Source organism: Siphateles boraxobius, unplaced genomic scaffold (assembly GCF_051911475.1).
Source record: "Siphateles boraxobius isolate OS27281-9 unplaced genomic scaffold, OSU_SipBor_1 130, whole genome shotgun sequence".
NCBI classification, from domain to species: domain Eukaryota; kingdom Metazoa; phylum Chordata; class Actinopteri; order Cypriniformes; family Leuciscidae; genus Siphateles; species Siphateles boraxobius.
The window spans coordinates 23906039-23922794 of record NW_027508734.1 but is presented as its reverse complement, the minus strand read 5'-3'; the positions used below and the strand labels follow the sequence as shown (position 1 = coordinate 23922794).

The following is a 16756-nucleotide window of genomic DNA, read 5'->3' as shown; positions in this document are numbered from 1 at the left end:
TTATGGCGATTTTCGATTGATGACTAAAATGTATCAGGCTATGGGATCAAAATGATACAAACAGCTAATTTAAAATGTAACGTTATATAATTTATCCAAAGCCTTATGTAGCAACTTGTTCACAACTTAAAAAAAAATCAGTATTCCAAATTAAAATATTACTTATACAAGCTAAAGGAATAGATAAATACATGTCGTGAATACTGTCTAGCACTCCGCTTCTCAGTCTGTCTGTGAGGCTTTTATATACCTCCAGCTGACGTTCAGTTTCCGGGTAACTCTCGAAATACTTCCGCTAAACTTCCTCTGCTTACCTTTCATTGTTGACAGTTTGTTAACTACGGCCAAATACTTTTTTCAAATCGTAGTTAACAGTCGGATTAACTGTAGTCCATCTGGAAGGACATGTCTCTCGTTTATTAGTCGGAGTGGCCGCTGCGTCAGTTGTGTGGTGAATGTTTTCTTCACTGTTAGTGAGCTAAGCAGCTAGCCGAGCCGCCTAGCCTGCTGTACAGCTGCTGTGTGTCTGGGAATCTGCACTGAAAGCCAAGATTATGTTTCTCGGTGTGCTTTTGTTATGCTTCTACTTGTTTTAAATAACCTGTGTAGCATGGAATCTGAGGGAATCGTCATCCGGATAAAGACGCCGGTGGGGGACATGGACTCATTAGTGGATTGTCCATCACATCTCAGCTTTAACGAGTTGCTGGTGAGTTGCTGTTTTACCTGTATATTTATATTGTGTTTCCATGAGACATCTCAGTACATTTTAGAGGGAGAAACTATTCATGGAGTATGTAATACCTTAATGAGTGGTTTTCAGGATAATGGTGCTGATTGACAGATGTCAGTCAAAAGTTTGCCTGCTCAGTGATTCTCTATTTTGGCAGGCCGCGATCAGGGATGTCATGCCTGAAGCCACAGTCACCGCTTTTGAATGTGAGCATTGTTATTATATTTGAATTATTATACTATTTTCAGGATAGCCAATTAAATAGTATATATTTATATAATCATAAAATATTACTGAATATTACAGTCATTTTCTGTTTTCAATGGTGTTGTCTTTATTGAACAAAACTAATCGGTCAGACTAAAGGCATGCAAAAAAGTAAACATATACATTGGCAGAATGCATGATAAAAATGATTGTTTAAATTGGCAAGTGATTAGCTGTTTTAGATTCAAATGATTTTCTTATATTTCAGATGAGGATGAAGTTGGCGACCGAATCACAGTTCGCAGTGACGAGGAGCTCAAAGCCATGCTGTCATATGTGAGTATGCCTCATGTATGAATGCTGCCGAGCTCTTTGAGTCCTTTGATTCAGCTGTTAAACTGTGATTTCAGCATTATTTCTAAAACATGTTTAATAGCCAGATTGCCAGTGGAGAACTACATGGCCTAATTGTAAACATAATTCACCATCAGAAATGTCACTGTTACCATGAGAAGAAAAAAAAACATCCGACAAAAGTAAAGTTAGACGCCATATTGAATGTAATGCAGATGAAAACTTGGCTGTGAGGGATACATGTACAGTCTTTACAACGGTGCACACTATATAAAGGAGATCACACGATCATTTTTACAACTCATCACTTTCAAAATTGTTTTATGGAGTTTTTGTCTACTGAAAGTTTAGTTTGGTGGACAATTGGTAGGTTGTTAAACAACCGTATAATTCATTGAATCCACTGTACTTAGAGTAGCTGAACTATTATTACTATTTAAATTAACTTTTTTATTTTTATTTTATTTGAATATAAAACAAATATGTGATGCAAAGCAGAATTTTCAGCATTGTTTCTCCAGTCTTCAGTGTCACATGATCCTTCAGAAATCAGTCTAATATGCTGATTTACACCATTTGTGGAAATGGTGATACTTTTTTCAGGATTTTTTGATGAATAGAAAGCATTCAATGAACAGGATTTTTTCCTTTATTAAATTGATTACAGCATTTATTAAATATTTTTTTTGTAAAATTATATATTTCTTCACTGTCACTTTTGATGATTGTTTCCACAAAAATATTAAGCAGCTAAAACTTTTTTCATTGATAACAACATAAGAAATGTTTCTTGAGCTGCAAATCAGCAAATGATTTCTAAAGGATCCTGTGACACTGAAGACTGGAGTAATAATGCTGAAAATGCAGCTTTGCATCATAGGAATAAACCACATTTCTAAATGTATTAAAATCAAAAACAATTATTTTAGATTGTAATATTTCACTATTACTGTTTTTACTGTATTTTTGATTAAATAAATGCAGCCTTGGTGAGCATAAGAAATTGATTACAAAAACATTTTTTTAATGTTTCCAAACTTTCGACAGGTAATGTATATCCCTCACAGCAACATTTTCATGCATTAAAAAAATTGAAAATGGTGCTACTCTGATTAAGATCTAATAAGGTCTATTGTGTGAAGCATTTCGAATGATGTAATTGAATCTCTCTCACTGCTTATATATTTTGTTTATATATTAATATTATAATAAATATAACATATTGTTTTTAAACTTATTAACAATTATAATGTTTTTTTAATTTCTTTAATTCAGATGCTTGAAACGACACCATTCGCAATACTTTATGGAATTTGTAGTTAATTTCCTGATTAAGATTAAGTGCAAGTCTTGTACTTTTTCCTTTTTCTTATTTTTCTTATTTTTTTCTAATCTTTTTTCTTATTTTTTTATTTATTCAAATCATAGTTTATAATAGGGCTGTCATGATATCAGATTTTCATTGTATGGTTATTGTGGCCAAAAAAACCTAAGTCAAAATCAGTAACTTTACTTACTGTTTTCTTTTTTTTGGCCAATGAAACAGTTAAAATACGAGTGTTGGAAGGACAGGTGAATCGAGAGTTTGTAACCTTAACTGTACAGAAGTGTACAAAAATAATGTACTATGTTTTCCTTTTTTTTCTATTTTATGATAGGTAGTAACCAAGGTTAAGGTGTAAAACTGCCATCTACTGTATTTGAGTGTCATCCATATACTGGTGCCGGCTTATTAACAATAATATTGTATGTGTAATATTAACACAATATCAGCATCTCATTTTTTTATATTGCTGCTATTGTCAGTACCGATATATATATATATATATTGCGACAACTAGGGATGTACACAGAAATTTCGTCTGCAGAAAATTATCGGCTGAAATGGTATTTTCGTTTTTTGTCCGAAAGGGAAAAAAAGGCTGAAAATATGAGCCGAAATTCAGCAAATGCCTCAGTGTTCAGCGCTGAGGTTTCACTTTCATGCAGGATTTTTTTGTAATTCCATGTATACTATACTTTATTTTGATAACTGGTCAAAAATTAAATCTGATTCTGTTGCATAGAACTGAATGAAACTTTTTTTTAATACATTTTCTGTCCAGTTTTGGTGTGTTTCTTTAAATAAGTGTGGTTATTTTATTTTATTGGCTTGTATCATTTTTTAAATAAGATCCAATTAAACTATTGAATTTACTTAAAAAGTCTAATATTAGCCTAATACAATTTTTCGCTTTTGATTTCAGCCCAGATTTGTCACTTTAGTGAGTCTTTAGCAACAACCCTAGTTTGCAATGTTGTGATTCTTCATGAGACACTTCAGTAAAAAGGCTTTAATGAAATGCCTATGGAGCAAATAAACAAAAGAAAAATACTTCCGGAACCAAAGCTGAGGAAAAGTGGGTGGTCACCGTTGCGCTCTATTACAGTCTATTGTATTAGACCTTTGAATGCTGAAAGTGTTTTGTTGGAAGGGAAAAGCTATTACAAATCTATTATTCCAGATCTATTCACCCTTGGGGAAAGTATTCTCATTACTTTGCTGATTGGCAAGGATGACAAGTAGCTACATATTTTCTTTTTTCTTTTCAATTTCTTCACCTATTTCCTTTTCTGGCTGCTCCTCTCCATGTTTCCATGGCAACGTGTGTCTCTGGCTCTCACCCCCTATTTTAAATTTTACAGGTGTTAACCAAGCAAGATTAGCAAAGGGAAAAGTGTAAAATAAAATTCCTGCTTATTTTTCTTAATATTCATTATTTTTGTGTTCACTCTGGCTGTGGCCTCCCCAAGTGACCAGGCACAAATTGAAAATGTTCAAAATACTTGTGGCATGTGTTTAATAAAAAACTATTGTAAACTTCTTCCTTTTCAAGTCAAGGATTGTTGTTGCCTACTCTTGTTTCCTCAGTCTGTTCTTCTTTCTCTGCTTTTTATGTGTTGTTTTTAATGTTCTTCTTTTGAGACTGCCGTAAAAGTGCTTTCAATACTTACTGCTCACATTGTGGACACCGAACGTAATGACTCGTAATAGTTTTTCCCCCTGTGAAGTACAGTGGAAGTTAAATGAACTATCAACTTTTATTATTTATTATTCAATACTTAAAGTTTCGCCTCATTAGAAGCACAGCCCTCTTGGGTAGAGGAATTTTTCAAAATCCACTTTCAGCTGGTGTTGTCTTTTACCCCCCATCAGCTCTCAATGACTCTCGAGTAGCCATGGGCTTTAAAACCACCGCTTCTGCAGGAAATGAAATTACTTATATTTGATATTTATTTATTTTTAGATGCTTTATCAATGTTGTACCTCTCAAGGCCATTGGAGTCATTAGCCAGATTAGGCCAGAAGGTGACACACTGACAATGATGTCTCGCGGGTGTCCTGCTCTGCCTGAGTGTAATTCAACTTTTTTCCCTGTCTTGATTAATTCTGATTTTGAAATGCACATTCTGACATTGGAGATATTTGCGGGGATGCGTGTATTCTAATTTGTTAGAATTAGGAGATATACACGGATATACACTTATACACGGAGATACTTTCCTCTTAAGGAACGTGTCATCGCATATCATGAAAAAAAATCTTTGAGGCCATATTACTCTAACAGTGAATATTACTGCTCGTTCCCGTTGCAGATTGCCTCCCCCTTGCATTTTGGTTAACAGCACAACTGAGTCCACTTTTTCTGAAAATTAGTTTTTCCTCCCATGATGCTGTTTGCTTCTCTGGGGAGAGTGCAAGCTGCTGAGAACGGTGGAATTTAATATGCGTGTAACATGTTCTGAGGCTCGTGCCTATGTCTAACTGATCATTGTGGTCAAATTTCAAGCGTGTGTCCTTTGCCTTGGTGACTCTTGGGGTCTCTGTGGGGACCTTTTATAAATTTGCTTCAATTAATTCCATGTGAAGGGATCTACTGTTATGTAGACTTAATAGGAATTAAGAGATGACTTCTTGCTTTACAGGTGCGTAAGCTAATTCACAGAGCTCTCTGGTGAAAACCGACCTTCAAACTGTCTTGACTGCTCTAGCAGCGATCATCAGTCTGAGGTCTCTCAAATGTTCTGGGTCCCCAGTGAACCCCTTCTTACCGTTAGCCTTTCCAGATGTTAGTTCAAAGTTAAAGACTGACCCATGTCAGATGTAGCCTTGCCAACACACTCTCTCTCTCTCTCTCTCTCACTCTCTCACTCTCTCACTCTCCCTTACACACACACACACACACACACACACACACACACACACACACACACACACACACACACACACACACACACACACACACACACACACACACACAGGCACTGATCTCCCAGGCTGGGACGGCTAATTACAGAGCGCTTTACTTGGGGTGTGTTAATGATCGGGGTCCAACAGAGCGGAGGTCCGACTCCTCTGTTCCCTCCAGCTCTCGAGCTAACTTCCTGTGATCAAACTGCCTTTAGTTATTGTCCAACAAAGGGAGGTTTCTTTTAATACACTGTTACAGATTAGTTAGGTAATTGCAGCCCTAATCGATAAAGCAACCGAGTGGAAAATTAAAGGTGTGTGTTTTGGTAGAGCTACATGGTTTCAGTGCCTGCAGGCAGTGCAGAGAGGTGACAGTGATAAATAGGGTATTTAATAACAGCTGCTCTAACACTGCTTCCTCTGCATGTCCTCGCGCACGGCACGGCATATTCATCACGCATCCGCACGCGGCGGAGGGACGGTGCTGTTCCGCCGGCCCCTTGGTTAGGCTTGCTTTTGACCTTTGTCTTGTTCTGCCTTTGTCTCTCATTCTCTCTGTCTTTCTTTCAACCACTGACACTATCCCCTCCTCTCTTGTCCATCTGGATCTGTGGTTTTTAATGGCTTTATTGTGTGCGATGGGTGCTCTGTGTTTGGACACAAAGGTCTCGTGCTGGACTGAGAGGAGAGGACGAGCGACCAGATGGTTCTGTTAACCGAAACATCCTTTGAATGTTCTTTTGGCAGGAGAGACAAATCTGTGCGCGTGTTTGAAAGACAGCAAAGTTCTTTTGAAATAGAATCAGTAAAAGTGCTACATGACATATCAACTGCAAGATCAACTTCAAAATAATAATGAATATTTATACAATAATATGAATAATATGATAATACAATAATAATACAATAATATGATAATATGAATTAATAAAATAATATATAAAATATTAATAATAAAAAAAATTAATCAATAAAATAGAATATATATATATATATATATATATATATATATATACACACAGAATTTCATATAAAGTCTCAAATGTAAGTTAATGTACAGTTTCTGTAGTTTTAAAATTGCAACTGCAAGATCAACTTCAGTAAATATTGAATATTATAAAATATAATAAATGTAATTAATATACAACATGAAGTCTCAAATGTAACTACAAGTACAGTGCCAACAAAACTTGAAATCTAGATTGCTTTAAGTTCAATTTCTTTATTAACCGCATATATTAATTAAAGAAAAAGAAAAAATAATTACACAAAGTTTGCCATGATATTAATAATATCATTAATAATATAATAAAAGGTTTATAAATGCCAGACTCCATTTCAGCCTATTATGTATTCAGTAATTAATTAATAGGCAGCCGTTACTGGCAGATTGCTTTTACGTCAGGCTGAAATGAGAAAACTCAGTGATTGGGCTGTGCCTGGCAGCCATTACAACGGATGAATTGATACAGAGGGTTTCAAAAAGATTACCTGAGCAGGGTGCCCGATTCATTTAGCGTCTTTTATTTTCCCCCCAATACTGCAAGTGGCTCTGAGAGAAGGAGAATGTGACAATACTTTATTTTAGGGTTCAATTCTCGCTATTAACTAGTTGCTTATTATCATGCATATTACTGGGATATTGGCTGTTTATTAGTACTTATAAAGCACATATTAATGCCTTATTCTGCATGACCTTATTCTACATCCTTTAATCCTACCTAATACCAAAACTTAAACGCTACAAAATCTACCTTAAAATTAATAAGCTGTAAATTAAGAGTTTATTGAGGCAAAAGTTGTAGTAAATAGTTAATATGTGTTCCCCATACTGAAGTGTTACCAATAATGTTTTTTTTTTTTTTGACATAAGATTGCTTTGATACTCCATGGGACTTTTTTTTTCTCAAATACTTTCACCGAGCGTAATATTGATTTGTGTGAACTACTGAAAAAAGGAACTGGACTGTTTTTAAGAGCCTTTTTTTATTTTTTTTATTCTCCACAGTACTGCAACACAGTGATGGAGCACCGCATCAATGGACTGTTACCTGAGCCTTTACAGATATTTCCACGAGGTGTGTAAAGTGTGTGTTAGTGTGTTGGCCCAAATTACAGTTTAACACCGGAACAGTAAACGTGCCCGAGGCCCACCTAGAACCTAGATCGCTGTTGAAAATCCCATACTCAGCACTGCCCTGTTCACGTGTGGTTGTGAGCGTTTTCTGTTTAGCAAATCCCAAATTACTTCATGCTCAGTGGCTTCTGTAGTTTGGTGAAGCAAATTCTTTATGAATACATTCACATATGCATTATTCTTTATGATACACTTATTAGCTCCCTAGGCTGTATTTCAATATGTTCTGTAATGTTGCAGATAGACTAATTCTGACATTTTAAACATTTTCTGTAAAATCTTCTGCTCATGTTCTTTTATTCTGGCCTCACTTGATCTACAATCTAGTCAATTTTCTTTTCAGCCGGTAAGACCCCAGGGATCCGCAACATACACGGCCTGAAGGTATGTGTCTCAATGATTGTTTCAGCAGAATTGGCCATGGATCGGTTATGCTCCGTACACTTATTGAAATGTCAATTGAAGTCAAGAGTCTCTCTTTATATCTGTCTCTCATTTTCTACACCCTCAATGTTTTTCATTGTATTTCTATCTGCTTATTTGATAAATAATTTGTTTTTTGAAAGAAGGCTTTTATGCTGACCAAGACTGAGTTTTAATTGATCTAATTTAATTGAAGCCTATTGGAACCATTAATGCAATTTAAAATAGCTGTTTTGTATTTTAATGTATTATAAAATGTAATTTATTCCTGTGATGGCAAAGACTTCAGTCTTGGGTGTCACACGATCCTTCAGAAATCATTCTAATATGTTGATTTGGTGCTCAGGAAACATTTCTTATCAAAATTTAAAACATTTGCGCTACGTAATATTTTGGTGGAAAACCACAAAGGAGCAAAGTTTATTTGAAATGTAAATCTTTTGCAACATTATAAATGTCATTACTGTCACTTTTGATTAATTTAATGCATCATTGCTGAATAAAACATTAATTTCTTTAGCAAAAAAAAAACAACTCTTACTAACCCTAAAGTGTTGAAGGGTAGTGTAGTTTCTGTTTACCTAGATAGTATAATTGTTCTTGTTTTTGGCTGCTTTTGGTTTAATTTCGATTTAATTAGCTTTCAAAGAGTTAAAAAAACTGATTTAAATGAGGTCTTCATAGACGCTAATTAAGAACAGAATCACTGCTTTACTGCACTACACTATACGACCTACAGACCTCAATTAATCTACTTATTTATATAGTGACTCTCTTTGAGCTTTTTTCCTTAATTCTCCCACTGTGATCCGTTAGCGTGGCTCTGACAAGAAGCAGCTTCATGAATCGTCTTTAATGACAAATAAAGGACGTGATGTTGATTCATTCTTTTTTTTTAACCCAAGGATGTTCCCAGAGTTATATTTAATTTTGCCTGATAGATGAAGTGACCCCTTTCCTCAAGCCTCTCTCTTTATTTCTCTGTCTCCCCCACAAAAGCCAATTAACCTTGCGGCCAAAACAGGCAGTTTGCTGTTGAATCACAGGTTAATTAGCACAGGGTTCTGATTGTCTTTGTTTGCCCGCAGGTGAACACGCGGCCCGAATCCTCGAGTGGCAGGAGCTCCTCTGCAGCTGATTCCCGGTCCAACGATAGGTAATACAATTCTATATTAATACCTCAAGTTTTCTACATTGCTTGTTAAACAGCTTGTGGTTACCTACAATATTTCTAATCAGAGGAATCCGGTATCCATCATGCCTAAGAACACCTCTAACCTGTGGTAAAATTTCTGTAACTTGTGGTTTGTTTACTAAATAGCGTTTTTTAAGTTAGGACTACCCTTTTAGGTGGATCAACTTCTCGTTATACATGACCGTTAAAAAGTTTGGGCTCAGTAAGTCTTTTTTTTTTTTTTTTTATAAAGTAATGAATACATTTAATGTAACAAGGACACATTAATTGATCAAAAGTGACAACAAAGATGTTTATAATGTTACACAAATATTTTTATTTCAAATAAATGCTGTTCTTTTAGTCTCTATTTATGAAAAATCCTGAAAAAATTACAGTTTCTGCAAAAACTATTTAGCAACAAAATGCTAGTTACGCATGTAACTGTGGTTCTGTGAATTCTGGATGACCGCCAGAGGCAGTGTAAACACTATGGATTTAGGTCGAGAGAATATACCAACAAAGTCACGTGGCGTGACGTATGCTGTACAGTAGAGTTCACATAACACTTCAATGCCCGAACAGGACACAAAAGTTGGGCACTTGAATCAGACCCTGAAGAAGTCTGAAAGGAGGCCAATTCAATGTGCTGATTTATGAACTGAGGAAGAAGGACCTTCGGAAGAAAAGAAGGATTGGGTCGTAGAACCACCCCGGAGTCATCCGGTAACCAACGCAAGCACAGTTCACTAACAGACAATGCGAACAACTCACTGACTCGCTTCGCAGTAGCAATAGCTAACAGAAAAGAAGTCTTCAAGGACAACCATTTAATGTCAATGTTTTGCAAGGGCTCAAATTGGGGTGAGCACAGGAATGCAAGCACGAGTGACAAATCCCACACAGGAAAATGAGGATTCCGAGCAGGGTTCAGACGGCGTGCGCCCTTCAGAAAACTGCAGACAAGACTGTGAGAGCCAAGAGAAGAGCCACCAACTGGAACATGATATGCAGAAATTGCAGCAACGTACACTTTCAACGTGGAAGCTGCTTTTCCTTCCTCCAGTAAACGCTTAAGAAAGCTTAAGATACTTGGAATATCGCCTGTTGCAGGAACAAGCCCCCGTTCCTTACAACATGCAGAAAAAAGCTTCCAACGGGAAGCATAAATCTGTCATGTGGAAGAAGCCCTAGCATTAGATATGGTGTGAATAACAGCAGGGTCACAATGCTCCAGGGAAGGATTTAACCCAATGGCTAGACCCAAAGCTGCAGATGAGTCAGGTCCGGGTGCCAGACACTGGTCTCCAGCTGGGAGAGGAGGTCCTTCATGGGGGGAAGCTTCCATGGATTGCCTGTCAGAAGTCTCAGCAACAAAGGAAACCACGGTCTGGCTGGCCATCGTGGTGCCACGAGTAACACTCTGTGCTTGCACAGGGAGATCCTGTGCAACGTCTCCCATAACAGAGGGAAAGGTGGAAACGAATAGAGCAGGCAGTTCGGCCATTCGTGAGACAGCGCATCCTGGCCCAGGGGGCTGGACACTTCTGTCCTTGCGAACCATAAGCAACAGTGGTTGATCATCTCTGAAGCAAAAAGATCCACTTCTGCTCTTCCAAATCGTAGCCAGATCTCCTGCACTACCTCTGGATGAAGCCTCCATTCTCCTGGATGTACTTGATCCCTGGAAAGAGCATCTGCAGTCTGATTGAACGCTCCTGGAATATGAGCTGCCCTCAGTGAAGCGAGTCGTGGCTGACACCATGTCAGAATCTCGTGAGTCAGCAGTAGAGACCTGAGGGATCTCGTGCCGCCCTGGTGATTCAGATGGAACATTGTTGAGGTATTGTCTGACCGAACGAGAACATGGCGGCCTGCCAGAACCGGCATGAAGTACTTTAGAGCCAAGAACACTGCCCTTAGTTCTAGCAGGTTGATATGTTCTGTGGCCTGGATTGGTGTCCAGCTCGAAATACCCCTCCGATTCCACGTTTCCCCAAATCCTGTGAGGGAAACATCTGTTGTGACCAACTCCCGACGAGAGGGAACAACACCCAGGGGCACTCCTGCCTTTAGGAACTCGAACTGTCTCCACCGCCTCAACGCACATATGCAATGGTGGGAAATCATAACCAGTCGATGGCGATGTCTGGTGGGATCTAGCTGCAAACTGTTGTTCCATAACTGGAGTGGTCTGAGGTGGAGTAAACCCAGGGGGATCACCACTGTAGCCGCTGTTAACATCCCTATCAGTCGTAGGACCACCTCGTACTGCAAAGACACACCCGGGCGAAAGCGAGCCAAAAGCTGCAGAATGTTCGTCACACGTTCCTGAAACAGGGAGGCAGACATTAGGCAGGAATTCAGGGTCATTCCTATGTAGTGATCTGTGATGGAATCAGACGGCTCTTTTTCTCGTTCACAGAAAAACCCAGCTTCTGCACATGTCTCAAAAGCACTCTGGAATCTTGTACAGCCTGCCGCTCTGTGGGGGCACAGAGAAGCAAGTCGTCCAGATAAGGAAGGATACGCAGTCCTCTCATCCAAAGAGGGGACAGAGCCACACTCACACACCTTGTGAAGACGCGAGGAGCAAGGGAAAGGCCGAAGGGCAGCACCTTGAACTGGTAAGCTTGATTCAGGAAACTGAAACGCAGAAACTTTCTGTGATCCACAGCAATTGGGACGTGAAATATTGCATCCTTCAGGTCGACACTTACAAACCAATCGTCTGCTGTCACAGACCGGAGAACATCGGCTGTGCGCAGCATTCGAAAAGGAAGGACCTTCAGGAAAAAATTCAGAAGCCTCAAATCGAGAATTCGGCGGAAACCACCGTCCTTCTTTGGAACAAGAAAATATGTTGAATAGAACCTGTCTCCCTGAACGAGGGGATGAACTTTTTCTATGGCTTCCTTCTCTAGCAGTGAACAAATTTCCAGAGAGAGAGCCACTGCGCGAACTGCGTCTCTGACAATCGTAGGAACGATTCTTGAAAATCTGGGAGGCCGGCGTCGAAATTGTAGAGTATATCCCCTGCTCAGAGTTGTCAACACCCAGGGGTCTGTTGTGTTGGATCTCCAGTACTCCAGTTGATCTATAGAAAAACGATCGACCGCCGGCCTGACTGTCTCAGGCTTTATGTGTACGATTTTTAGTGGTCGTGGGGGGGCGCTGACGGGGTCCTCCCGGAAACTGACGATGAGGTGGGCGAAAAACTCTCGCATCTTCAGGAACACGAGGTCTTTTGAGGGGGCTCTGACAGCTCGCGGGTCACATGGCCTGTAGCCAACAGAGCAGTGTGCAGGAATTGTGAAATAGATGGATCTGCATTTGCAGGTTCCAGCGTACTGGTGGCAGCAAGGAGTATCTGGCAGATTGTGTTTTCTGCTGGAGTAATGTAAGCAACAGACTCATATGCCTTTTTTAGCAAGAAATCCATACGACCGCACTGCGCACTGGGACATCGCCTCATCAGGAGACACCACCAAAGCTGCCACAGGCTGCTTTATTTCCGGTGCACGACCCACCCCGATAGAATCTGCTTCAGCCATAGATGCTAGCGTTCGAGCAATCTTAGAGCGCCACTTCGGCGGACCAGAACCAGTGAGAGCATTTGAGAATTCAGCCACAAAATCCTTACAGTAAAACTCGCTCTGCTAAATATCAGGTCACTCATAAAAGTCTTTTTTAATTAATGATCTTATTTCCTCATATAAACTTGATTTTTTACTTTTAACTGAAACTTGGTTGATTCAGTAAGCTGTAATAGTACTCTGATTGAATCTTCGCCCTCCGACTATAACTTTAAGTGTCAACCGTGAAAATAGACGTGGGGGAGGAATAGCTACAATTTTTAAAACTTCTTTTCAGTGTCAACTGTCATCCTATGGTGACAATGCTTCTTTTGAATATCTTTGTGCTGTCCTTAAAAGTTGTCCAAAAATCTTGCTGCTAACTGTATATAGACCTACTATTTTATCAGTTGCAATCTTCCTTGAAGTTTTCTGTGAATTGCTCTCTGAAATCTGTGTTCACTTTGACAGCATTGTTATATCAGGGGATTTCAACATCCATGTAGATAACCCTGAAAACCAGCATGCAAGAGACTTTTTGGCGCTGATCGATGCCTTCAATTTGACACAACATATAAAGTGTAACTGTTTCCACATCTGTTGTGGATCTAGCCTTATCTGATCACTGTTGTATTTTCTTTGAAGTCTGCTTTCTCCCCTATTGTCAGAATAACTCTATTGTGATCAGAAAGACAGCTATAAATGACAAAACTTGTGCTCTTTTTGAGCAAACACTCTTTGAGTCCAAAAATTCATCTCCTAAGACTGCTGATAACTTGTTGGAAGATTTTAATTTAAGAATGACAAATATAATGGATGATATTGCCCCTTTAAAACTGAAAAAATCCATTGGAAAACAGAAAGCTCCATGGATGAATGATCCGTTAGTTAAACTGAAAATGAAAGAATGTAGGAGAACAGAAAGGAAATGGCGTAAATCCAAACTTAATTCAGACTATCTGATCCATAAAGGGACAATTTACGAATTCAATTCTGTAATTTGTAAAGCAAGACAATCTCATTTCTCCACTATTATCAATAGTAAAGCTAATAACACCCGTGCCTATTTTCCACCTTTGAGAAGTTAACAAATCCTTCACCTTATCTGGCTCCTGAACTACTCTCAGTTGAAAGGTGCAATGAATTTGCTTCTTTTTTTAAGAGCAAAGTAGAGAACATAAGACATCATATCTCATATACGTCGCATAGCATCTCTCACTTTGAATCACCAATTAGTCTGAGGGATGAGCTCAGCACTCTTTCAAATGTCAGCCCTGTTGACCTCGACACTCTTGAAAAGACTGTACAAAGTCTAATATCCTCCACGTCTGAGCTGGACATTTTACCAACTAGCTTTTTTAAATCTGTGTTTCATCTAATAGCAACTGATGTGCTTTTAATAACTAATACCTCTCTACTGAGCGGCGTATTCCCTAAGTCCCTTAAAATAGCCATTGTAAAACCTTTACTTAAAAAGAACAACCTGGATGAGTCTGTCCTCAACAACTACAGACCCATATCAAATTTGTCTTTTATCGGTAAAATAATTGAAAAAATTGTTTTTAATCAAGTGTCTGCGTTTCTAACCTCAACTTCCTGTTTTGATATTAACCAGTCAGGTTTTTTGAAAATACCATAGCACTGAAAACAGCCTTGGTTAAAGTAGCCAACGACATTCGGCTAAATAATGATCCTGGAAAAACCACTGTTCTTATGCTGTTGGACCTCAGTGCGGCGTTCGACACTGTTGACCACAGCATACTAGTAGAAAGACTTAAATGCTGTGTTGGCCTTTCTGGCTCGGTCATCTGCTGGCTAAAGTCTTATCTAGAACACAGGAGTTTTTATGTTTCTATTGGTCATTATGCTTCAGCTCCTGTGTCCTTAACATGTGGTGTCCCTCAAGGCTCAATCCTTGGCCCTCTTTTGTTTAATCTGTACATGCTCCCTCTTGGCCAAATTATGAAAAACCATTCTATTAGCTACCATAGCTACGCAGATGATACACAGTTATATCTATCCTTGTCTCCCAACGAGTTTGCTCCCCTTTAATCTCTTTATCATTGTCTTAATCAAGTTCAAGACTGGATGTCTAAAAATCTCCTTAAATTAAACACAGACAAAACTGAAGTAATTATCTTTGGGATAAAGGATCAAAGACTAAAGACTACCTCAAAACCTTTCATTCTCAATAATGTGTCAGTGGAAACCGTGAAGAACCTCGGGGTCATTATTGACAGCGACCTAAGTTTCAATAGCCACATGAAGGCAGTCACAAAATCAGCTTTTTATCATTTAAAAAATATTGCAAAGGTTAAAATCTTTATATTACCGGTAGATTTAGAAAAGCTTATTCATGCTTTCATCACCAGTAGGGTGGATTATTGTAATGGTCTTTTCACTGGTCTCCCTAAAAAAACAATAAAACCTCTTCAAATTATTCAAAATGCAGAAGCAAGGCTAATGACCAGAACTAAAAGAAAAGATCGTATCTCACCAATTGTAAAATCTCTACACAGGTTACCAGTGATCTATAGAATTGATTTTAAAGTTCTTTTTCTTGTTTTTAAATCACTAAATGGTCAAGGACCTCTTTATATAGCAGAGATGCTTGAAACATGTAGCCCCTCAAGATCTCTTAGATCTGCTGGAAAACTCCAACCGGTACAATCCAGCGCTCATACCAAGCAGGGAGTGGCAGCCTTTAGTTGTTATGCGGTCCGTCTTTGGAACCGTCTTCCTATTGACATTAAGACCTCTCCTACTGTCTCTATTTTTAAATCCAGACTAAAATCAAAACTTTTCTATGATGCTTTCTATTAACCCTCTCTTGTACCTGTGGTCTGTAAGGTTTTTATTTTAAGCTCTCAATTTTGTGTATTATGTTCCCTGTGAACTATTATGTTTTTATTTTAAGCTCTCAATTTTGTGTATTCTGTTCCTTGCGATTTAACATGTTTTTATTGCTAATGTTATTGTGTAATTGCTATTATGTAAAGCACATTGGGTTACCGTTCTGTGTATGAAATGGGCTATATCAATAAACCTGAACCTGAACATGGTGGCATGGCAAAAGAAGTTGCAGCTGTGGTCTGTCTGAAAAACACATTCGTTTGGGTGGATTGGACAGGTGACTCATCAAGTCCTAGACGAGCAGCTGCCATTCGAAGCACAGCCAAAGTATCATCGGAGGAGGACTGGGCTTGTCCAGACGACTGAACTGATCCCCCACTAGACCCCTCCGCTGCTGGGTAGCCAGTGAAAACAGCCTGAGGTGATGGTTGCGCAGCAACATCCATAGTATCCCCATGATCATGGAAAAAGGAATCTGAAGCACTTGTAGAAAGCACATCAAACCTTGAACGATGAGAAAAACAAGGGGAATCAAGAGACTCTTCCACAGCTTCTTGATTCTGAACATTCTCATCCTCCTGTGCAGGTGTAGTAGATGCGACAGGCTGAAGCGAGTGAAGCAGGCATTTCAGCTCTGCCATTTCTGAAGAAAGCATCGACACCGTCGTAGAAAGTGAACCTTTCTCAACATGTGAATGCTCATCATCTCACGATTTGGCCTTCTTAGCTGGGAGGGGAACACCAGCTGCCGCCGACGCCCTGCGCTTCCGAGTGCGTGAAGGGGGTACATCTATCTGCCCAAGTTTTACTGTTGAATTAGGGTCTAACTCGGCAAGACAGAGCCGTCGTTCCGACATAGGCAAAAGGCTGCAGTGCACGCACGGGTCCGTGAGAGCCTCTCGCAGATGTTGAATACCCAAACACGACGGGCAGATGTCATGACCGTCGTCAGGGAGAAGTTTATTAGGGCACAGCCTACAAGTCAGTGGAATACCAGTGGCGATCGAGCCGTGAGCCATAGTTACACGCTAATAACACCCTCGGATAGCACCATAAGGTTAAGTTAAGC

The 16756-nt window shown here is 39.1% G+C and overlaps 1 protein-coding gene across 3 annotated transcripts in view; it reads left to right on the top strand.

Moving 5' to 3' along the window:
- The first annotated feature begins 272 nt into the window (after nucleotides 1-272).
- map2k5 (mitogen-activated protein kinase kinase 5) overlaps nucleotides 273-16756 on the top strand; it is a 69926-nt gene continuing 53442 nt past the window's right edge. For 2 of the 3 annotated variants that reach the window (XM_077228750.1, XM_077228752.1), the window contains exons 1-6: nucleotides 273-709; nucleotides 891-939; nucleotides 1209-1276; nucleotides 7534-7603; nucleotides 8006-8046; nucleotides 9174-9241. In XM_077228750.1, the coding sequence (XP_077084865.1) occupies nucleotides 578-709; nucleotides 891-939; nucleotides 1209-1276; nucleotides 7534-7603; nucleotides 8006-8046; nucleotides 9174-9241 (428 nt within the window). In that variant the 5' untranslated portion in view covers nucleotides 273-577. The remainder of the gene's footprint in view (nucleotides 710-890; nucleotides 940-1208; nucleotides 1277-7533; nucleotides 7604-8005; nucleotides 8047-9173; nucleotides 9242-16756) is intronic. The other variant, XM_077228751.1, reaches the window with a different exon arrangement.